Source organism: Cygnus olor, chromosome 14 (assembly GCF_009769625.2).
Source record: "Cygnus olor isolate bCygOlo1 chromosome 14, bCygOlo1.pri.v2, whole genome shotgun sequence".
NCBI lineage: Eukaryota > Metazoa > Chordata > Aves > Anseriformes > Anatidae > Cygnus > Cygnus olor.
Window position 1 is genome coordinate 13,514,243 of NC_049182.1, and position 23,511 is coordinate 13,537,753.

Below are 23,511 nucleotides of genomic sequence, written 5' to 3' on the forward strand. Positions count from 1 at the left end.
GGCTGGGCGAGGCAGGCGAGGGGATGAGGCTGGAGGCTGCCTGGGTTCGTCCTTGTTCTGCTGCTTGGGTTGGTGGACACAATTCACTGTTTATTTTCTGCAGTAAAAACCTGCACTGAAGCTCCTCGAGATATATGTTGGTGCTACTGGAAAGGAGGGAGCCAGGAATGCGAATGGCTCTTTATTTTTTTTCCCCTCACTGTCTTATTGCCAAGGCAGCAGAGAACGAGTGAATTCTGTCTAAGCCCAAATCAGGAATTTTCCTCCTCCGGACGTTACCCGTTTGCTTCACGCCTCTCGTGGGTCCGACTTCAAAATGAAATTGTCGTAACGGTGCACGTAAAACAAATTGCAGGCCGCACCCGGCCTGGCTGCTCCAGCCGGAGGGCCCTGGCACGGCCCTGCCAGCCGGGAGGGGCCCCTGGGCCCCCGCCTCGCGCTCGGCCGGCACGAGGCAAGCCGGGACTGCGCAGGGGGCTGCGCCAGGCTCGGAGCGTTGCAGCTTGCGAAGGAGAGGACTTCGCAAGTACAAAACGCTTAGTATTCGCGAGCTAACAAAGGGAACAGTGAGCACGTATCGGTGGAGCGATCTATATTGTTTTCAGAATAAAGAACTGCTTTCTTGAGGCAAGACGCCGCCTCGGGATTGTGCCGGCGGGGGGCTTTGTGTCCTGCAGGTCGCACCAGGAGCGGGAAGCGATGGGTACGAGCAGGTTAAACTAACGTGGGTGAGGGGCAGCGCGAGGAACCTGCACGGAGGGGAGCAGCGTGCTGGGAGGTGGCGGAAGGGTTGGCGGCGGTGCCTCGTGGGGGCCTGGAGGGGGAGCAGAGAGCGCCGCGGCTGCCCGCGGCTGTCAGCTCGGTGGCTCGACGACCAGCAGAGGGCGGGACGGGCAGGGAGCGGCGGGGGCAGGAGGCAGCGGTACGGGGGACGGCCCCGGTGCCTCCCCTCAGCCCCGTCCCCTCAGCCCCCGCCCGGCGCACACCGCGCATGCGCGCCCGCCCCCGGCGCAGCCCCGCCCGCCCCCGCCCCCTCGCGGCGCCTCCCGGCGCTCTGCGCATGCGCCCCCGCCCTGACGCAAGGCGGCTGCAATCGCCCCGCGCTTTCTCCTGCCCGACCTTGAGCGCGCGGCCGCCCGCAGGACCCCGGCTGCCCGCGGCTGTGCCGGCACCGGGAGCGCGCCCCGAGGGCCCGCGCCTCGGCTCGGTGCCCGCGGGGCGAGCCGCCGCTTCTGCGCAAGCCCCTCGGTGCCGGCACGCAGCCGCGGGGAGGGCGCGAGAACCGGAGCGCTTTCCGAAAAGCTAACGGGAGGAACAGGCGATCACCGGGACAGCCCGCGGCGGGGGGTCCTTGCGGCGCGAACCCCCTCCCCCCCCCCGCGCGGCCCACGTGGGTGGAGGCTTCCAGAAGAGCCCGGCCCGGCCCAGCCGCCCCCCGCCGCCATGCTCAGCGCCCGCCGCGCCGCCGCCCGCCTGCCCCTGCTGCTGCCCCGCGGCGGGCCCGCCACAGCGCCCCCGGGGCTCGCGCAGGTGCGGGGGGGGGCGGGGAGGGGGCCGTGAGGCGGCTGGGGGGAGCTGGAGGTGGGGGGCGGGGGGGCCTGAGGGAGGTTGGGGGGCTGGGGGGGCACCGGGAGGGGGGCGGGGGGGCCTGAGGGGGCGGTGGGGGGGGCTGGGGGGCGGGAGGGGGCTTGAGGAGGAGCTCAAAGGGGGGTTTAGGGGGCTGGGGGGTGAAGGGGCCTGACGGAGGGTGGGAGGTTCTGGGGGGGGGGGTGAAGGGGCACAGGGGGTCCGTGGGGAGGAGCTGGGGGGTCTGAGGGAGGTTGGGGGGCCTGGGCTGGGCTGGGGGGAGCTGAGAGGAGCGGGGGGGTGGGGGGCTGAGGGGGGGCCCCCGCAGAGGGGCTGGGGCAGGCCGAAGGGGGCTGCGGGGGGGCTGCCGGTGCCGTGCAGGTGCCGGGCCCGATGGGGGCGGGCCCAGGCCGTGTGGGGGCGGCAGGCGGGGGTTGCAGGAGGCGCCCCGTTAGCATTCGGCACTCCCCTGGCGCTGGTTCCGTTTGCAGGGAAGCCCGGGGCAGGGTTGCTCAGTTCCCCGCTGCCCCGGCACAAAATGGTCGCGGAGGTCGGGCCGGCGACGGCAGGGGACGAAAATGAGTTTAGGGGATGGGGCCTCCAGGTCCAGCAGCTCTCGGCGCTGGGTCCTGCGCGGAGCCCAGCACGGGGCCGGCCTGCCCGAGCTGTCACACCATTGCCTGCTGGTGGCATGGGGCAAGGCCGCGAGTCCGGAAGGATCCCCGGAACACTCGTGTGTTGGGGTGCTCTCGTTTGTAACGAGATGCTGTGCTGAAAACACGAGGAGAGAAAAGCACGACACTGTCAGAGCTCTCTGAGATGCCGACGTGTGCGTGCAGAGGCGCAGCTTGTACAAAAAAACACGTAAGAGTTGTCACAAAACCTTGAGCGCAGATTCTTCAAGCGGAACATCTGGGGCTGACCGCACGCAAGGCTTCAGGAACTGGGTTAATGTTTGTCTGCTGCTCCTCGTCGTGGGCTGAAGGTTCAGAGTTAAATCAGTGAACTAATTTTTGTCCGCTTAACTGGTAGCGTATGCATAGACTGCTTTGAGTGAAATTGCTCAGTTCCAGTAATAAATATTGGTATTATGAGGATAGTAGTAGTTTTTTTTGTGGCAACCAGAAGCTTCCTTAAATTCTTGCTTAGTTTGTCCTTAAGATTTTTTTAAAAATACAGTGTTGTTGTAGGGCTGTGTTACTTCAGAAATTGTCTTCCTCTGAAAGTCTTGGGCTGAAGATCGCTTCCTGTTCAAACTAAAGCTTCATGAGAACCTCTTTATTTTATAGACGTTCTGGAATGGCCTCAGTCAGAACGTTCTCAGAGCGGCATCAAGCAGAAAATATGCGTGAGTATTGCCTTGCTTTTTCAGGTCTGGATGTTTGATGTTTATTTCGACCCTTGTGACTCCAGAACCGATTATGGGAGTGGGAGATGGTTCTAGTTCTGCTCTTTTTCACCTATGCCCGTCACTTTCCCAAGGCTGTGCCTTTATTCCTGTAATTTTTTTTTATTTCAGGGGAACTTTTAGGGTTGTTCTTCCCCCCGCTCTCCACCATCAGCAGCATCCACAAAATTCTTGAGATTTGTTTGATTGGAGAGGGAAAAGATGGAAAACTTGTTTTACACTGGTGTGAAACCAGGGCGACAAGTGGCTCCGTTTCAGCGCAGATCAAGCTTATTTCAAAGAGCTTGTGCGTTTCAGTCACTTGTTTTTCATGTTACAGGATGATGAGGAAAGGACAGCAGTTGTATAACTTAGTCAGATGTTCTGTGGGCAGCGGTGACTGGGGACATGGGGCAGGAAATCTGCTTGTGTTAGGGAAACGGCCCAGCTCTGGTCAGTACAAAGACACGGAGCGGTTGCTCATTTTCGAGATCACTGCCTGAGGCTGTGTGAGCCGGAGTTGGAGCGGCCGAGCACCCTGGGGAGTGGGAGGCGATACCCTGGTCATAAACAGGGCCCTGCTCTGGCTTCAGGGCGCTGCTCTATTCCAGAACGTGACGGCTTGGGAGTTCTCACTAGCCTTGAAAGAGGTAACACAAAGAAGAGGTTTAAGTTTCCCTCATGTAAGAACCACTCCCGTTTTTCAGAATTAACTTCCTGCCCTTCAGGAGCAAACAGATGGTTCTTTCACTCTGCCTCAGAGGACCCTGCATGGGCTTAGCTAGTTCTGTTGTCTTTGTGCATTGTTCGCTTCGTGCTAAGCAGTGATAAATGAGCTGATCCCATTTATTACTAGCATCTTGACCCCAGGAGGATGTCATCAGGCAAGTTGGAGTGCAAAAATCAAAAGTAACCCAAAACAAGTCCAGGAAACTACATGTGAGGAGGGCTGGGCTTACTTGCAACTCATTCTGTATCTAAATCTTATCGAATGTTGAGAAGATACAGTTGAGATCTTTTTGGTGAAGAGTGATGTTAAGAGTTTAAACAAATATGTGGGGATTTAACTGTAGGCGATCTGATTGAGTTGAGAGCCAGGAGGTTAAATTCCAGTGCAAGAGTCAGAGAGCACCTTTGGGCCCAGAACAGCATGTGGGTTTGCTTCGATGTCTGGTGAAAAATGACTTTGTCCTGCCTTCAGACCAGAAAAATTGTATCTAGGTAGTATCTGCCTTTAGCAGTAATCTGATTTTTCCTGGAATGCTCCTTACAGCTCCGAAGCAATTAAGGGCGCCGTTATTGGAATTGATCTGGGTACAACAAATTCCTGCGTGGCAGTTATGGAAGGAAAACAAGCCAAAGTAAGTCAAAAATAAACTTCAGCCTGCAGTCCCAATCGGTGTTCTCACAGGCGGTGAGTTTTGATGGTGTCCTGTTGTGGCTTTCACGTAGGTGCTGGAGAACTCGGAAGGTGCCAGGACGACGCCGTCGGTTGTTGCCTTCACAGCGGATGGTGAGCGCCTGGTGGGAATGCCAGCGAAGCGGCAGGCGGTAACTAATCCGCACAACACCTTCTACGCTACCAAGCGTCTCATCGGGCGGCGCTTCGACGACTCCGAAGTGAAGAAGGACATGTGAGTGGGGGTGGGGAGGGCGATGCCACCTGCAGCAGGAAGAGCCCGAAACCCGGTGCTGCATAACGCGACCGGTTGTGATTTCAAATGCAACCCTTGCTTGGGTAGTGAGGGGTCAAGCAGTTACGCCCTCGTGGTTCAAAGTTTTACTGCCTATACTCTGAGGACCACACTGTATTTTTATTTTAAGGTTTTCAGAGGAGTCATCAAACAGTACACCAATTAGTATTTCTCCTTGAGAGCCTTTAATACTGTGCAGAACTCTCAATATCTACCAAACAAGTTGGTTCTTATTCTTGAGAGCTGTTGCTGAATAAGAACAGAGTATGTTGGCACTTCTGGGACTCCCTGGACCTGAGGCCGTTGGGAATTCCAGTATTCTCTGTCTAAAGCCTGCATGTGATGTTCTGATGATGCTAATTGTAGGGGATCCACGCTGTATATTGATACAGAAATTCCAAATGGAGCTGTTCTAGGGTTTTTTGTCTTTTTCTTCCAGTAAGAATGTCCCATTTAAAATTGTCCGCGCCTCCAATGGTGACGCCTGGGTGGAGGCCCACGGGAAACTGTATTCTCCAAGCCAGATTGGTGCCTTTGTGCTAATGAAGATGAAGGAAACTGCAGGTTGGTAGAGTTTGGTCTTTGCCGTGCGCAAATACGAGCATGACTAGTACTGGGCAGCAGTAACTGGCTGTGCTGCAGCAGTGCAGACTTCTGTGCTGTGGGAATTCTGGCACAGCAGGCCGTGCTGTGGGGCAGGCTGTGGAAGGGAGTGGTGACGGGCTGTTAGGAAACCTCGGGGAGGATCAGTGCCTGTCTTAACGTGGGATCTCTGGCAAAATGTTAGTGCTTTACGTAAAACACCCTCGAATGCCAAGTGAGCTGATTTTCAACTGACTTGAATGCACCCTTATTTCAGAAGGGGGAGCTCCTTTTCCTTGAAAACTGCAGTCCTCGTGCCTCCTAGGCTGCAGCTGAGCACGGGTTTTGGCAGCAGGGTTTTGAGGTGGCTTGGTTCTTACCCAGTGACCAGAAGTGTAGTCAGAGAGGGAATTCTCGAGGGACCCGATTTGTCAGCTGCAGGGAAAAGCTGCTTAGCCTGTGGTGACTTTGAATCGTTACTAGGAAGAAATATCCGTTGTCCTGGAGTTTTTTTTCCTTTCCAATTCCTAATATATAGTTTCTGGAATAATTTATTATAACAAATCAGTGTAATAGTAAATCAAATAGCTGTCTCTTGCAGCCTGGTTTGGAAAGTATTATGCAATCACTGTGAAGTGTTTGAAGGGCAGGACTGAAGCTTGTGACTGAAGCTTCATGTGAAGATTTTTTTTTCAATGTAAGTTCCTGGACGCTTGCTGAAGTTGCCAAGAGTAAAATAGGAATACTGTTTCAAATGCTTGTAAACATGTAGTGTGTATACGTTGTTATGTTACGTATCTTACCTATAAATGTTACCTACAACAGATTGTATGATAAGGACAAAAATGATTAAGTGATAAGTACCTTACATGCTGAACGCTCCAAAGAAACAGAAAACAACCTCAGTCTTGCACGCTGAGAAGGCTAGTTAAGCTCAGGAATTCTCCCTCACTAATGGCATCCAGTTACTGGTTGAAGTGCGGAGGTGTTCTGCCAGAAATCCACAAACTGTTCCATGGAAGGACTTGGTTTCTGCGCAGTTCCCTCTGCATCTTCCCAGAAAGCAGCAAGTTCTTGAGCAGGAAGCCATTCTCCTGTTAGTTCAGGAAAATTATTTCAAATCAAGTGGTAATGAAGTTTGTGGGATTCTTTTTAATGTAAAAATAACTTTTTGTCTCTTTTTTCCTCCAGAAAATTACCTGGGACATTCAGCAAAGAATGCCGTGATCACAGTTCCTGCTTATTTCAATGATTCTCAGAGACAGGTATTCACCAAGCCCTAAGATTTTCAGGCTTCTAGGCTGCATTTAGTTTCTCTCACTTATCAGCGCTCGTTTTTTTTCCCCCACTTAGGCTACAAAAGATGCTGGGCAGATTTCTGGCTTAAATGTTTTGAGGGTGATTAATGAACCAACAGCAGCTGCACTTGCGTATGGTCTGGACAAGTCTGAAGACAAAATGTAAGCTCACGTTCATAACATCAACCCCCTTAAATAAGCGTGCTGTAATTTGCTTTGTAAATGCATCTTCTGGGCTGTTTTTTTCCTGAATCACTGGTTGGAATTCTGCCAAAGTAAACTCCCAGAGGTGAATCAATGCTGTGTCATGTCACCTGTACTCCGTGTCAACTATACTTGTTGAAGAAAGTTCATAACTTGCAGCTGCAGCTGAAATTGGCGCTGGGCGTTGATAATGGTATTGCCTGCTGGTAGCAGTGGTAGGTGTGGCTCGGGCCAGCTGGGTGAGGTGGTCACCAGTGGTGCTAACGGCTGTCGTAAGAGGGAGGTTGAGGTTTGGTGCCTGGCAATCCACAGTTTGTATCTTCTTCCTGGCTGCGTTCAACCTTCTGCCGCTGTCAGGGGTGGTCATAAAAATGCAGGGGGGTTGTTACTGACTTTGTATTTGCGATGGGGATTATAGTGCTGTGAAAGGCTTCCATCTTGTAGGACATGTTTCATGATGGTCCTCGTTTCCTTGCCTTTGTCATTAGATGCCTCTCCTCAAAGAAGAGGAAAGAGCTGCACTGAGAAGGCTTCCACCTGGACTCAGTGCACTCAAGGAATGTGCACACTGATCTGTTTATTGTTGTTTTTAAAGAACTTTAGTGGATGGCAGCATGAGTTCTGCACACTTATCTCTTGGGAAGAATGATTTTGAGCCAGGGAACTTTGTCTAGAAAGTAATGTTTTTCTGTCTCTGTTCACGTAGCATTGCAGTCTACGACTTGGGTGGAGGCACTTTTGATATCTCCATTTTGGAAATCCAGAAGGGAGTGTTTGAGGTGAAGTCAACCAATGGTGACACTTTCTTAGGTGGAGAAGATTTTGACCAGGCTTTGCTGCAGTATATTGTTAAAGAGTTCAAGAGAGAGGTAAGGTACCTCATCGAAATTCAACCTCGTGTTACGTTGTCTTTTAACCCTGCTTAACTTCTGTGGAAGGATAAGAATTTTCTTAAATTATTAGGACTTCTTTTGGGATCTATGGCACAACTGAGATTTAAAAGTATTGAAGATACCTGTTAGCCTGACTTCCAGGTCTTAGATCTATTTTCTCAAGGCAGAATGTTCCTCTCCTGGAAGACAGAATAAACAGCAGGGCTTCTGCTTTTTTTCTTCCAGCGTAGCAGGACTACCTATATGTAGTCTGCTTGCTTTTACTAACAAAAATCTGTGGGCCGATTGAATGTGTCAGCACAGATGTACGTGGTGCAGTGTTGGCCGTGGGAGACTGCGATATAATTCCAACTCTGTTCCTTGCCTTAATATTCTGTGATGCAGCAGCTTTTCCCAGCTTTTATCAGTAACTTACTGAATAATCACTTCTAGAGCAGAGAGGGCTAATAGGTGGTTTTGAAATGCTAAAGATGTTTGCCAGGAGTTAGAGAGATCGAGTTAGAGAGAAGTTTAACAGGCTCTATTCCAACAAACATCTTTTCAGTCAAGAGTGATTAAAAAGGTGAACTGCAGTGATGAAAAGCTCTCCATGGCTAGCTAACAGTCTGCTAACATGTTTTTTGTCGCTTAGACGGGTGTTGACCTGACTAAAGACAACATGGCCCTTCAAAGGGTGAGAGAAGCATCAGAGAAAGCCAAGTGTGAGCTTTCTTCATCTGTGCAGGTAGGTGGCTGGGCTCAAAGGAGAGTATCAAAATGTTTTACTGAACTGTTTTGATTATTTTGTTTCCAAAACTCTTGAAGTAGCTGTTTTTCTCTGTGCTGGCAGCTCAAGCTTCTGTTAAATCAAACAGCATTGGTTTAACTGCAAGTTCTCTTTCTCAAGACAGTCTCTCGGTGTCTGAGGAGCAAAATCAGTTGTCAGAAGCGAAGAATGATAACGGATGCCGCCTTTTGCTTCTGTTCTGACACCATGTTTGCTCATTGTGCAGAGAATGCGACCTTGTTCCCAACTTACATACTACAGAAGTATGATGGGCAGTAGGGAATTGAGCTGCAGCTAGTGCTTCTGTGTTACGGGAAGTACTTGGGGCTTTGCGCAAGCGGATCCAAAACCTTGTGGTGCTGCTCGCACCACTGAAACAGCTAATTTGTCTAATAGCAAGGCATAATTTCTATAAAGAATCTTACTTTACACCAGAAGGGTTGCTTAAACAATGAGCAGCAGATACACCCTTTCCTTTTCACCCGTTTTGTATCTTAGTGTATTCAAGTTTGTCCTTTATTCGGTACTGAATAAGGAGCTGGAGAAGCAGCAAGCTGGGGGTGTAATAGTCTTGCCGAAGTGAAATTAAGGTCAATTATATAGTAATTGAAATGGGGGCTCTGCCAATTTCTAGGTTCTGAATAAACATTTTTTTTTGTTGGCCAGTGGGGAGCTCATAGCAAGGAGTTTAGGCCAGTCACAATGGGTGCATAGTTCTGCCAGAGACATAGCAGGCTCTGTTTTATCCGGCTCGAGAGCTGGCAAATGCAGTCTGTTCATACCGGGAAAAACTGAATTCCCCAACTCCTTGGTGGTGAGGGGAAAACAGCTCACTGCTGGCCCTGTCCTCCCTGGTATTTTTGAGCATGCCGTTTACAAAGTGAAGGCGCGCCTCTAGCCTGTAACATGGGTGTAGTTCTTGTTCTGTGAAGTTAAATCTCTAGAGCTTAAAGCAGTAATGTTTTTGTAGTCCTGATGATGTCATCATGATTCAGCACTTGAAGGCGATTTCGCTGTAAGACTTGATTTTAAAATCCAGGGTGTGAATTTGTAAGATTGTGCACAAATAACCATGAGAAACGGGGATTGTGGCCCAGGGCACTGGTGAACGTTTGGGTTAAGTAGCAGTGGACTAGTTGTCGGACAAGCTGCTTGCCTTTAGACAAGGGTCGTGAGTTAGTTCCTTTGGGTAGCTTACCTTGTATGCAGCGTTGGGTAGTTGTTAGCAAAGTCTGGCTGAAAATGGACTTTTGTGTTCTGCTGGAGGGAGGGAATTACGGTTGTAACTTCACAGGTTTCAGCTCTTACTTCCTACCTATGATACTGCTGCTTACAACCACTAGTGAGAAGATGGTTTTATCGGTGTTACTTCCTTCGTAACACTGACAAACTGTGTGCATAAGCCACGATCACAAGCTGTGAAGAGCAAGAGCGCTTTTTTCCGTGACCATGAAAGACTGCTCAGAGTAACATGGAGTATTAAAATTGTTACTTAACGGTTGTAACCATGAGATGTGTAACAAAATCTTTCTTACCTCTTGTCTGAAATGTAAGATACAAGCACACCTGCTGCCAGGTGGGGACTGGGCTTTGAGTGCGCAGGCACGTCGATGTTTTAGAACAGGCCGAACAGAACCTGTAGCTTGGTCTGAAACCTGTGTGGGGCTGCCTTGCTTTCTGTTCGTGTTTTTCACACCGTGTCTGTTTTTGTGCTGCAGACTGATATTAACTTGCCGTACCTTACTATGGATGCCTCTGGACCAAAGCACCTGAACATGAAGCTGAGCCGCTCGCAGTTTGAGGGCATTGTGGCTGATCTGATCAGGAGGACGGTAGCGCCGTGCCAGAAAGCCATGCAGGATGCCGAAGTCAGCAAGAGTGACATTGGTGAAGTCATCCTCGTCGGTGGCATGACCAGAATGCCGAAGGTATGAGATATGTCCCTGTTACGGACCCGGCTGGCACAGCGACCAGTGCTTGCTGCTGAGGGTGATCTATTACGGAAAAGTTCAGGGTCTGGTCGTTTCAAGTCTCCAGCCGTTGAAGGCCCCCAGGAGCAGAGCAGCCGTGCTAAGTAGTCCTATGAAAGCAGTGGCAAGGGACTCTGCTCTTCCTGCAGCTCAGCTGGGGGTCATAGCTGAGTCGCAGTTTAAAAAGACAAGAGGGAGGTATCAGGATTTGAAAACTCAACCTGATTTTCTGATGCGGACCGAACACAAGCAGTATTGTTGAGACGTGCAGTATGTTTTTTGTTGCGGAATTCAGCGTGTGATAAAGGTCCGCTTCAATGACAGTAACTTCTCAGTAATCTCTGGCACCCACAAGCTTTCCTCGCCTGTGCAGGGCACTTGCAGATACCTGTGAAGAAACCTCAGAAGAACAACTACTCAGTTACCTGCTGCTTGTGTGTGTTTGTCTGCTTACTCGAGGTGGTGCTGGCTGTTGTCAGGCATGCTTAGTCGGCTCTTCTCAATGCTCATTACCTAGTACGTGGTCCTGGCGTTCTGGTGATAAGCACCAAGTAACTTAAAAGCTTGCTCTGCTGACATGTACAGTCTTGCAGATAAGGTGCTCTCTTCTGGTAATTTACCGTTTTTATTCATAGCAATGAGGACTGTTTAGCTCCCCTGAAGTCAGTGCTGAACATGTATGTGTGCTGCCGTCTTCAAGGGTACGGCTTATCCTGTTCTGCAGAGGTCAGCAAAATTTCATTCCACAGGATCTGTCAGGCTTGGACAGCTTGTTTTGCTGTGACTGCTTGTGATTGAGAGGTCCTTGCTAGGATAATACATTGTGCATGGTCCTGCCTGGGGTTTTTAGTTCCTTTTTTTTTTCCTCTCTCTCCCCTTTCTGAAGTGTTATGTGAGCCCGGGGGCTGCAGGTGATGTTAGTGTGTGCAGAAGGTCACCCAGGCAGCGGAACCAAAGGGACAAGATAAGGAAAAGGTGCTGCTCTGGCCAAAGCTCAAGCGGAATAACTGTGCTAAACCTTCCCAAAGCCCCTACCAGTCCAGTTGGATAGAAGAAAAATGGTGAACTGTCTATGAAGTGAGGAATAAAGTGAGGAAAATACTTCTGGAAGTGGGGAAGCCCTTCCTGAAACACTAAGTATCCTTTAAGGGTGGGAGACAGTACATAAATACTCCCCTCACCTTGTTTATGTCCCGTGCTCGTGGCTCTGAGGTTGTATAATGCTTTCCTGCGTGCCTGTAGCCAGAGCTAGAGCTCTGGCTCCAAGATCAGTGCCCGTATGTTGTGCACAGCACAGAGTTCTCTCGTGTGTTGTTGTTTGCTTCGCCCCTGCTGGGAGGGAGCTTGCCGTCTTTGGAGTGCTCACGTGGCCGGTGCTCCAGGAAACATAAAGTGGGTGGTTAGAAGTAATGGTTCTTTTGTGCTGTAAAATATGCCTCCGGAGGGAAAGACTTGCACTTAATTATATGTTCATGCATAAAGTGCCTTCCTCTGTAGGGAACGCTGCCTGCAAATGTCTCTTGGCTTACACGCGGGGTTGGACGCCTGCTTACAGCGCAGTTTGCCAGGCACACGGTGCTCACCTGTGCAGATGTTTGCCTGCTGAGTGCGCTCGGAGAGGCAGGATGCTGTGAAAAGGAACCAGGCTTCACACCCTTCTCAGCAGGGGAGAGAAACGTGCTACTGAGCTGCGGCTCTCATTGCATTCCCTTCTGGGTACTTCAGCAGTAAATCTGTTGCAATCATGAGCACATCGTTCCAAAGGGGCAGAGCAGTGAAAAGCTAATAACACAGCTCAAACCGTCTGCTGACATAGCAATCTACCTCTCTGGTGAAACAGCCCATTAAATAAAGAGTTTGAAAACGCTGCCCTTCATACACTTCAATTCTTTTCTCTATTACATGCAAACAAGATGAACTGCCCTTCTGCTCTGGAGACAGAGCACAGGGAAGGTCAGAAATCCAGAGTTGTGCTGTCCTTGGCAGCTGTGTTCTGCCCGGTGCTGACTTGTACAAGTTCCAGGGGAGCAGTCCTCGGCTCCTGCTTGATAAACATGGAGTGATCCCTTCTGAATAAGGCTGGGCTATGTGAAAGGACCAATATAGGTGGGGTGTGCAGGTTGATGGGCAGCTGGAGTGCTTGACTGCAAGAAAATCTCCAGAGAAAAGGTTTTCTGGACTGCAGTAAGTGCATGTAACAGGGAACATGGAATGGTGGATTAGGGAGCAATCACGAGCCTGAGGTTTAGTATTTCTCTCGTGCCACTAGGTTACATGGCAGCAGGACGATAAAGACAAAACCTTTAGCCAGGGCTGGAGCGTTCTTGTGGCTGCAGCGCCGTGCAGTGCTGCTCGCTGTCCATCTGAGCTGTGCTTTTTCCCCATTCAGGTGCAGCAGACTGTGCAGGAATTGTTTGGCCGCGCTCCGAGCAAAGCAGTTAATCCCGATGAAGCCGTGGCAATCGGCGCGGCTATTCAGGGTGGCGTGTTAGCTGGTGACGTTACCGACGTGCTGCTGCTGGACGTGACTCCCCTCTCCTTGGGGATCGAGACCCTGGGAGGAGTCTTCACCAAGCTCATCAACAGGAATACCACCATACCAACCAAGAAGAGCCAGGTACGAATGGACTGTGTCCAGGGGAGGTCTGAGCACCCGAAGCATCCCAGTAGATAGTCTTCTCTCCTCAGCTGGCAAAAAGAAGCAGCTTAGGAGTCAAGGTTTAGTGTCCGCCAATGAGTCTCTCTGTTAATTGTTAGTGTGCCCAAAGGAGGAGAGTAAAACTGAGTCACTGTGTGCCAAGATATCCCGGGGTGTCTGTGGCCTGCTCAGGATTGCAGCGCGCGTGTGCCATGATGTAACTGTCAACACATCATCCTGAAGGATCGTGTGGAGACCTTCTGTAACTGAGCACCGCGCCCATCTGAGACCTCCTTTCTTCATCTGTGTGCCTTGGAAACTTTTTTTTTCAGATGGTTTTCTTGTACTGTGGGCCACTAGCGGACTTGGGTGTGATCCTTTCTCTCACTTTGCCTTGGCTGGCTCTCCTGGTGTGTGCTCCTACTGATAACGCTTGTTCTCTCTGGTGTGGGGCTGGGACGGGAGTCTTGTCGCTTCACGAGGAAGCGTTCTGGTAATGTGGCTGCCTGCCAGCAACCGGAGCCTGCTGCTGGCATGGCCTTGCCAGCTTTTGTGTGTTCAAATGCATATAAGATGAGATGCCAGTGGACTTGGCTGCAGCTGGTCTCGGTGCTTTGTTTAGTCAGAGCTTTTTAAAGGAGCGGGAACGCATGAGCAGGAATCAGTTCATGTGGTGCAGTTTGCCAGCCATCCACTAACTGTGTGCGTTTTCCACAGGTGTTTTCTACAGCTGCAGACGGGCAGACTCAAGTGGAGATTAAAGTATGCCAGGGGGAGAGGGAGATGGCGAGTGACAACAAACTTCTTGGCCAGTTCACACTGGTAGGTTGGCTGCTTGGTATTCCTGACCTTAACCTTGACCTTCTTTGAGAAGTTCAAAGCCTTCTCCATGTCAGGTGAACCCTGAAGGCAGCGTTAGGGGTGAGTTGTCTTACAGAAGATATTTCACCCTATTTGTAACTTTAAAAAGAAAAGAAAAAAGCAGTCCCTAAAGTTAAAGCCTGATGCTGGGACAGCTTTTCAGTGGCAGGGGACCAGCTAGTGTTTAAATTGAGCTCAGAGTTTCCCAGCAGTGTCAGGTGACCCTAATGATGTAGCTTTAGGGCTGGGCGCAGTCACCTAGCAGAGCCTTCTCCAGTTCTGGGCACAAAGAGCTGAAAGATCTCTGTAGTACCAGATGTGCACAGCAGATAATCTGAACGTTGGCCTTTCCTCCCCTGTTACAAAGACAAGACTTAGAGCAGGCTCCAAGCTCGTTGCAGTCCCTATAGAGCAGTCGCTTTCCAGCCTGCTACCACTTTTCTGCAAGCACGTGTGGATCTGCCCAGCTTATCGGAGGACAGTTCGGCACTTGGTGTGTGCGGCACGTGGCTGGCTGTGGCTCCATGCACAGAATTGGTTTGTCCAGGGATCAGTCAGTGTCAGCAAAGTTTGGCAGTTAGAGCATTGGATCTTGCTGTTGCTAGCAAGAAGTTCCTAAGGTAGGAATCTGTATGCTGTTAAATCTGTTAAGATACTGTTAATTCTCCACGTGGTGCCAGCGGGCGTTTTGAGGGCTCAGCTCTCAGGCTTAGTTACCAGTCGATTTCACTGGCAGATCACCAAGATGAGGTGCCCAATGTTGGAACCTTGCACCCTGAGCTAATGGCTGAGCTCTTCTCCTTCTCAGGTTGGGATTCCTCCGGCGCCACGCGGGGTGCCCCAGATCGAGGTCACTTTTGACATTGATGCCAACGGTATCGTTCATGTGTCAGCCAAGGACAAAGGCACCGGGCGCGAACAGCAAAGTAAGTGCTCCAGGGTGCTGCGTAGGGATGGGAAAGAAAGGTATGGAGCAGGGTTCTGTGCCCTGAAGGGACAGAAATCAGGGGCTGGGAATCCTGCACTTTGTCCCTGTGCTGTGCTCCTGGGCACGCTGCTCCTCGTGGAGTGCTCTCTGCCACCACACAGAGGTGGCTGAGGCCGCTTGCGTGGAGCTGCCAGCTTTTAAGGGAGAAATCAAACCGGGGAGAGCCCTGTGAAATCCGAGGCTGAGTACACCGGCCTTGTGCTGCCACCCTGTTTTGGTTCTGATCTTTGGCAAAGATTTTGAAATTCAGGCATATTGAAGCTGCAGGTATTTTGAGAAACCGCTTGATTCGCTTTCCTTCGTTTAGGCTGCAAACATTTCTAAATGGCAGGGGGCTCGGGGACTACAAGCTGCCAGTACGTTGCGCTCTGTGCAATGAAATGTTAGGCCTGGTGTTCTGGGGTAATTAACGGCGTGGTTGACTCTTTCTAAAGCCCTGTTGTGGGCTTAGGAAATTAATTTGAAGCATTTGTAGATTCCCCTGGTACAAATAGATCTCTTTTGTGCCTGTGACTGGGAAGGCTCTATACTGCCCTTCAGTCATTGCTTGGAGGGAATGACTAGGGCAGTCGGATGCATGCTCCAGTTAAGAAAAATACTGTTAACTCTGCTGGCAACTTGAAGGTACGTGGTGTTCTTAATCATGCTGCCTGGGTTTTGGCATAAACTTGATTCCAAAAGCACACTGCATGTTACTTTGATTTCTTTGTAGATTTTTTTTTTCTGTGGCAGCCTTCTAGCTCGGAATAAATAGGCAACCTGATAATAGGCAACTAGAATTTCAGTTGCCTGTCTGTCTGCAAATATGGTCCTAACTAGAAAGCTGAGCTCCTCATCCCACAGCTGCATCCAAAGGACGTGTGTGTGCCTTTGTTTAGGGTTTTGTACCACTGGCAAATACTGTATAAAACTTTGGGGCCAGTTATACCTGTATTTTTTGACTTTGCAATATCCAGGCTGTTAGTCCACCCAACCAAATTATGCTTTTCTGCAGAACTTGGTTTATGTCTAGACTATGTTTTGGCTTTTTGACACAAATGGAGAAAAATAGGGGACCTTTAGGAGCCCGCCTGCAGAATCATGCTGTGCTTGCTTATCAAGGGCAGCATGATAAGCTGGGTAGGGAATACTGTTACTGCGCTACCAGCCTGAATGTCTGTCCAGTAGTGAAAGGAATCTCTGTGTCCTGATAAAAAGGGTTCAGTGGGGGGGGGGGGGGGGTTGTATGGTTTCTCTGGGTTTTCATTTTTTAATCTACCCCCTTTTGGTTTGGGGGCTTTTTGTGCGTGTTTGCTTTCCAGAAGGAGTAACTGAAGAACAAGGTGATTACAAAGAATTAGGCAGGAAGTGTCTGGCAGAGCTGGGGAGGAGGGAAGGAGGGATCTAAGATGTCAGGCTTTTATCTTGCCGACTGCATCGATGCCCCTTCAAAGGCTGGTTGTCTTTGTACTGCCCGCGAGGCCTGCACAGGTGCAGAGTCCCTGAGCAAGGCTGCTGCTGTGGAGAGGGTTTGGGAAATGAGTCTCCTTTCCTCAAAAAGGAGGGCACGTTCTTTATTAATGTTAATTCTCTAATGCAGTTGTTATCCAGTCTTCTGGTGGCCTTAGCAAAGACGAAATTGAGAACATGGTGAAGAATGCAGAGAAATATGCGGAGGAAGACAGGCGAAGAAAGGTAACGTGACTGCTGCAGCACCTCACAGCTTGCAGCGTGCCTGCTGGGTGCTGCCGTCGTGTGCCATTAACCGTGCTGACCTTGAAGGAGCTGGAGGTTCTGATCTGCACAGCCCTGAGCCGTGGGCTCGTGCAGTTACCTGGATATCTGCTTGCTTCCCCCTATCCAGTTCAGACTCCGCAGTTGCAAGGAAGGTTGGGCTGGGTAACTGGCCCTGTGCGATCAGTAATTTAATTCCTCCCTGAAGAGTTACTGCGGCTTGGAGGCAGCAGTAAGCAAACTCACCTGCCTGCTACTCATGACTGACAGCTTTGCAACTGTAGCTAGTGCTTTCTGTCACCAGTGCTCTTTGCTGTTGAGCTGCCCCTTACCCTGGCTGTTTATCTGAAGGTAGCCTGCTGCAGCCAGGTTCTCACAGTGGTGGCGTTCCGTTTAATTGCAGGCAGTACAGGGGATGTGCACTCTACTTACGAGTTTCTTTTAAAGCTGAACTTACAGAGCCTGCTAAGCAAAGCTGCACCACGTCCTCTTCCTTCCTAAGTGGGAAGCTGCTTTCTGTAGTCCTTTACAATCTCACTGTCTAGCACCTTGAATGCGCAGTACTTGCCCTCAGCGCAGGTGAGGCCGTCAGGAGGTGTTTGAAAGCCTCGCTGACTTTGTCAGAAAGGTCTGATGCTGGCCACGGTTGAGCGGCTGAACCTGTGGTACTCGCAGGGTTAATGGTTGGAACTAATTGGTTTAATGAGGGTAGAACTAATTAATGACACTACTAAATATGGAGCATTGATTTTTAAAGCAGACACGAGGAAGGCCTGCTCAGGGATATGACGCCAGCATATGTTCAGTGATGGCTGAAGCCACACGCTGCATTTACCTGCTTTGTGTTCCCCTAGTCTGTATAAACCTGCCTCAGCTGTTCGTGCAGCCCCTACTCATGGTAGTGAAGGGATCAGAAGAGGACTAAAGGGGGAAGGGCATGGAATAAATTCACATGAAGCAGCCTCTCTGTGCTGTAAGAGCTCTAGATCCACAAAAGATTGGCTTAACCTGCAGGTTAGGTGTGGAACACGTAGAGACTTTGGTCTGGAAGCCCCACTGTTTAAATAACTGCATCATTGCCAGGGAGCGTAAGCGGTGGCACAGCACTTGAAGAGACTGTGCTGAAATTTCCTGTTGCTGTGCTTTGACTTTGTACCTTAAATCATGGAGGGAGTAAGTTCTTCCCCGTTACAGTCAAAGTGGCATTCATCTCTGCCCAGTGAACTACCGCACGGAGGTTGCTTTCTTAACTAGCACTTCTGTCTCTTTATAAGACTTGCATAATTTGATTGTCAAAGCTCCCCTGTTACACCTTGCTGATTGTGGTTTTACCACCATGGAAGTAATCATAAGTGCATAGACAGACAGCGCTCTGCTGGACTTAACATCCTACTGTCAACTCTGACATCCCACAAAAAGTACAGACGCAGCATAGAAACTAGATAATTTATCATCTGCTTTCCTCCCTGAGTCTCCTGAGCATATTATCGCACCGTTGCTCAGGTAGACTCGTCTTCGAGATGGAGAGGGCTGGGTGTCCCAGATGAAATAGTTTACGCTGACGGCGGGACTGAATTATGTCTGAGAACTACCACGCTTCTGTCCTTGGAGCCTGCTCAGTCACCTGTTGGTCGTCCTCGCAGCACTGACATTAGGAATTAATGCTTCTTACCTAGCACAGTGGTTATTTCCGTCATTGAGTTGTTACACGTACTGCTAATAAGGAAACATCAGTAAAACAACCCAACATTTGAGTTGTCTCTAGTGCCCTCGTTGCTGAAGAAGCCTAAGAGTATTCTTGGAAAACTCTGCGGCTTCCTCAAGGAGCAGAACGTAGAGCTGTGCAGTCTCTGCACTGGCTCGCTTTTTCAGCCTGCCAGTAGTAGTGCTTCGTTGGTTGCTTCTGTTTTGTGGGTGTCAGGGGAAGGGGCTGTCTCGTGTAGACTGCCTGTTCGGGCTTCGGTGCCAGAATACCCCTAGAAAGGGTTGGCTTGCATTTCCTTCCTCCACCTTGCCGTTAAGAAGGATCCTGGCTGGGAGCTGGAATGGAGTTTGGGGAAAGAAACGTTAGCTGCTAGCTCGTATGTAACGCAGCTCGTAGCACCAGCGCTGTGCGCAGTAGGCCCTGATGAGCTCTCTTCCCCAGGAACGCGTGGAAGCTGTCAACATGGCCGAGGGCATCATCCACGACACGGAGTCTAAGATGGAGGAGTTCAAGGATCAGCTGCCGGCAGATGAGGTAGGTGACACCCGATCCCGTACAGTAAAGGGCTGAGGTTCTTTGCCGTATCTCTGCTCAAACTCCCGCTTACCTCCTAGCTGGCTCTGGGCGGTGGCACCAGCTCGGTGTTGCCGTTGTGTGTAAGGGCGGCGCAGTCATCGGCTCGTCTGGGTTTTGCGCTGGGTGAGATGAGCATGGGAAGATAGAAGAGCATACTTAGGAGGGCATGGTTTGAGTAAGAGCAAATACCCTATTTCAAAGTGTGAGTTGGGTGTCAGTGAAGATCTAAGAGCCTGGGAAGCTGTTAATGAGAGGTTTCTGTATGAGTTGTGTCCTTGGCCTGGCCTTGCAGCGATTTGATAAGAACTGGACTACGTCCTGCATGAGAGGAGAGTTTCTCTCAAAAGCTCGAGATTACAAGGAGCACCTGCCCCGCGTTAGCAGAGGGACAAGGGAAAGCTGCTGTGCAGTCCTGGCAGTCTCGGCGGTGTGAACACAGCATCCGAGAACTTGGAGGCAGTGGAAATGATGGTATCCACTTAGCTCCAATTTTTCTTCTATCTTTGGAGTGAAGTGGATAGTTAGTGTCAAAGGAGTGCTTTTCATGCCTTCCTAAGTGACGGTTTAATTTCAACATTATGAATTTCAAAAGCCAAGTTTAAAACAGATTGCACAATCTTCAACTTAACAACTCGTGGGAATGGGATAAAAGGGGCTCTGTGAGGCGTTTGAGGGAACAAGATGTTGGTTTGTTGGTAAGGAGCCTCTGATTACTTTAAATTCTGTCTTTCAGCTCAGGTCCTCTGTGTTTGGGATTATGATTGCTGGAGTTCTCTCTCGCAGGAGCAGAGCCTGTATCTGTTCTTTGCGAGGACTGTTTCCTGTGATGTTTTTTGGGGGAATACCAAGGGAAAGAGGGGTAGCAGTGCCTGGAAGAAGCCCTGTGTGGTCTGGGTGGAGCTGGGAGCCTGGCACAGAAGGCCTCGATTGCCTTCCCCATCCCACGGGTCTAAATGAGGAGAACTCTGCCCACGTTTTCCCTGCGAATGCTGCTGAGCAAGCGCTGCCGGCACAGCTGTCCCCCAGTAACCTCCCTTCTCCAGGCCTGCCTCGCCAGCAGCCTGCCAGCCTGACAGAGAAATGCCAGACGGTGTGGAGGGTTTGACAGATGGCTACAGGAGCTGGGATGAGACCGTACTGCTTTTGTTTGCCTCTCTGCTCCTCCCACGTGCAACAAAGGGATTAAACAGGGTTGTGAGCAGCATTACTCGTTGGCTTCCTGACAGTGCCTTAAATATAGATGAAAACCAGCTTTCTTTTCCCTTTACCCTGGCTCCCGGGGTGACTGGCTGGCTGGTGAGGTGTGCCAGGGAGAGCAGCTCTCCTCCTTGGCGGGCTGTTCAGTCTCTGCAGTGCTTTCTGTCCTTGGCACCTCTGCTGAGACTGCAAACGAGGGGAGCGCTTAATGCCAGCGGTGGTGCGTTTAGTGAGGTGGACACATGCCCGTTGGGAACCGAGCGCAGTCCCAGTCCCTGCAGACCGTGTGGCTCAATTGGAGACTCTGACTTCACAGCTTCTGGCAAAAACCTGTAGTTTTGCTGTGGCCGCTAGGTGGGTGAAATGACAGGAATGAGATTTTTTTTTCAGTGAACGAGTGCAGTTGCATCATGTTTGTCTGTGTGTTCTTTGCAGTGCAACAAATTGAAGGAAGAAATTGCTAAAATGAGGGAACTTCTGGCTCGTAAAGACACCGAAACGGGAGAAAACATCAGGCAGGCAGCAACCAGCCTGCAGCAGGCTTCCCTGAAACTCTTTGAAATGGCATACAAGAAGGTAGGTTCACGGTCACTTGTATTTTACAGCGTTCGGGTGGGGAGGGGGGAGTTGGGCCACCAAACATTTAGGCACAAGTTGTGCTGGAGGCGGTGCTGAGTCTCGGCACAGCTCCCTTTGGCTGACAGCTTGCCAGAGGGGCAGCTGTAGAAAGTCAGAGGTGAAGGCCTGTAATCCTGGCTGCCCTGCTGTAGGTAGGCTGCCTCCCAGACTGTTACATTTCTGCAGTGTTGTATGGGAGCGTGCTGGCAGCTGTTAGTAAGCAGCATCCAGAACACGTGGATGGGGCTTTCCTGTACGTCTGCAGGTTATCTAAAGTAACGCCTGGGATAACTTGAAGATGATTCTGTAACAGGCTTCCTGTTCAGCCTGCCTAAAATCACAGTAGTCAGGCCAGAGGGGGATTTTTTTCCCCAATCTTCCCGGTGAGAGGCCTGCCTGTTTCTGCCCTTTTTGGCAGGCGGGTGCTCCCCCTGTCCAGGGGACGTGTGCGGGGATGGAAATGGCGCACACCGCCCAGGTGACCTTGGTGGTGCTAAGCTGCCCTTCTTGGGGAGGGCTGCTTTCTGATGTCAAACCGACAGTGTTCAGTGCTGCAGTGTAAGCTCGTTATGTCCACTGGGAACGAGTAAGTAATGGGAAGATAATTTCCTTCCTCCTAGTAGCAGTCATGCGGAGACGAAGATTGCTTCCACTCTCCAGTGGACAATTACCCTTTTCTCTGGAGAAGGGTTTCTTCGGTCTAGAAGTAACCTAAACAGCTAGTTAAGGGAAGAAAAAAAAAAACCAAACATGTCTGGGGAGAAGCATGTTGTTGTTGCTGCCTCTAAGAAGCTCTCTCTTTCACAGATGGCCTCGGAACGAGAGGGTTCTGGAAGTCCAGGAGATCAGAAGGAAGAGAAGCAATAAGAAGTCTCGGCCTTGCCTTGACTAGAGTACAAAGAGGAGGTGGATGTTCTTGATGCTTGGGAGAGAAGGCACCTTCCTGAGCAGAAACGGGCAGAAATCAGACTTACTGTGTTTTTGCAGTATTCTATATATAAAATTCTTTAATGTATAAACTTAGTGATGTGTCTGCTAGATAAATTGTCACATGATGAAAGTTAATTCATGCAAGACAAAGTTCTAAGTGTTTGGCCCTGCGGTATTCAACTGAGGCACCTGAGGACTTGCTGATCATTTGTTTCTGATACGCGACACTACGGTGTACTAGATCTGATACCGGAGTTTGGAAACCATGTTAGTAAATCGAAAGGTGGAGATGGAGGTTCTGGTGGAAGCAGGCAGAGAGTGACACCTGTTTGGATCCTCCTCGTGGATCTGAGCACTTGCGAACAGGTCCTGAGGCCTGTGAACAGCACTGTCGAGGCTGGTTACGTTGCTAGAGAACATTCAGATCTGCAGCTAGTGCCCTTGTTCTGGAGGAGGTGGGTTCTTCAAATTTAGCTGTAACATTTCTTACAAAAGAGGCTACACGGAAGCTGCATACTTTACTTGTCTGAGCCTTCTGCTCCATCCTGTGTCTGTTCTCTGCTTATGGCAAAACAATTTCCTGGATAATAAAACTTATTGGATCCATTCTGGATTTTTTTAAATAAAAGCAGAAAAGTGTCCAACCTGGAGTTCTTGGTATCGTGGCCTTTGTTGGAGAAGGGGAGGCTGCCTGTGAGAGCTCCTGTGAAGGAACAGCCAGCTGTGTAGCGGCACTGGGTTTCTGGAATTTGCGCTTGATCCACGTGGGAAAAAAAAGAATGCACCTGGTGTCAGATCGGGGTCTGTTGCCTCTACTCCCCCGGAGATGCCTGGAAGCGCTGCTGTGATCTGCAAGAGCTTGTCCGGGGGGACTTCCCCTTCAGGCACTTTGTGCTTGGGCTCAGTCCCCTGAAGCAGCAGCCTGTGGACTGGGAACAGCTGCTGCTTGTAGCAACCCAGCCTTCCCCCTTGCCCCGGTACACTGTCACCTCTCTTAATCGTTGCTCCTTGTCCTCCTCTGGTGCTGTGGGTGCAGTCTTCTGCAAGGAAGGCGAATGTTACAGCTGCCTTGATCTGACAGCCCGGATAGGTAGCAGAGAGGAAGGGGTTTATTTTTCCTAGCACTAGGCACTTCCCCTGTTAGGGTGGCTGTGAGGCTCAAAGCCATAACCCTTCCTTTTCCTCGCCCTCGTGGGCGGGTGGGGGACTGAGGGCGGCTGCTTCAGCCACCGAGATCTCCCCAGCAAGAAAACCCAGAGGCAGCTTCTACTTGAAAATGAACGGGGACTTGACCTGGGCCGTTGAAGCTTTTTCCTGTCGCCACATCAAAGAGCGGTGAGCAACCTCCCCGTGAAGTGAAAGGGAACCTGGAGCACTTCTGTCCAGACAGAAAAGGTGACGAAGAAGAGGCCTGGCGCAGCCGTGGGCAGACATAAGAGGCAAAGCGCTGCGTGGTCAGGCTGCGGGGAGCGTGGTGTGAGGAAGGCAGGCTGAGGGGGTGCGTGTGTGCGCGCTGCCGTTTGTGCCACCTGGGTGTGCAGATGTTGTGTGTGTGTGAAGCGGTGGCTTCGTTCTGTCACGGCATAGCCCCAGCCCTGTCCTTTGTGGGGGCTGTGGTAACAGCAGGGAGCGCGTGGCTGCGTTGGGAGAACGGATCTTACACGGCCAGGCCGCAGGTAGCTCCTGCCCTCCTGGATTGCCCCGTGCTGCCTCGTGCCACGAGCCGTCCCCTGTTCCGTTACAACCTGGAAACCAAGAGGGACCGTTGGGCAGAGCTGGGTTACTTCGGGCGCTGAAAACAAACGGCTTTGGGTGAAATGGTTCAAAAATGGCCCGCACAGGGGGGCTGCTGCGCCCTGCCCGAGCTGCGGGTGGGTGGGGGGTGGTCTGGGGGGGGACACACTGGGGGCAACTGGGGTGGTGCT

At 50.8% G+C, this 23,511-nt stretch overlaps 1 protein-coding gene and 1 non-coding gene across 2 annotated transcripts; both read left to right on the plus strand.

The window, feature by feature from the left end:
• Nucleotides 1-1,067: 1,067 nt before the first annotated feature.
• HSPA9 (heat shock protein family A (Hsp70) member 9) lies at nucleotides 1,068-22,236 on the plus strand. Its single transcript, XM_040573115.1, has 17 exons — nucleotides 1,068-1,530; nucleotides 2,856-2,914; nucleotides 4,227-4,314; nucleotides 4,406-4,587; nucleotides 5,087-5,211; nucleotides 6,421-6,494; nucleotides 6,583-6,689; nucleotides 7,438-7,600; nucleotides 8,256-8,348; nucleotides 10,109-10,318; nucleotides 12,750-12,977; nucleotides 13,716-13,820; nucleotides 14,668-14,785; nucleotides 16,427-16,521; nucleotides 18,707-18,799; nucleotides 20,474-20,614; nucleotides 21,464-22,236. The coding sequence occupies exons 1-17, from the start codon at nucleotides 1,444-1,446 to the stop codon at nucleotides 21,521-21,523; spliced, it is 2,028 nt and encodes a 675-aa protein (XP_040429049.1). The 5' UTR covers nucleotides 1,068-1,443; the 3' UTR covers nucleotides 21,524-22,236.
• LOC121078203 lies at nucleotides 13,206-13,273 on the plus strand. Its single transcript, XR_005824493.1, has one exon. It is a non-coding gene; the product is annotated as a small nucleolar RNA SNORD63 (small nucleolar RNA).
• Nucleotides 22,237-23,511: the final 1,275 nt, after the last annotated feature.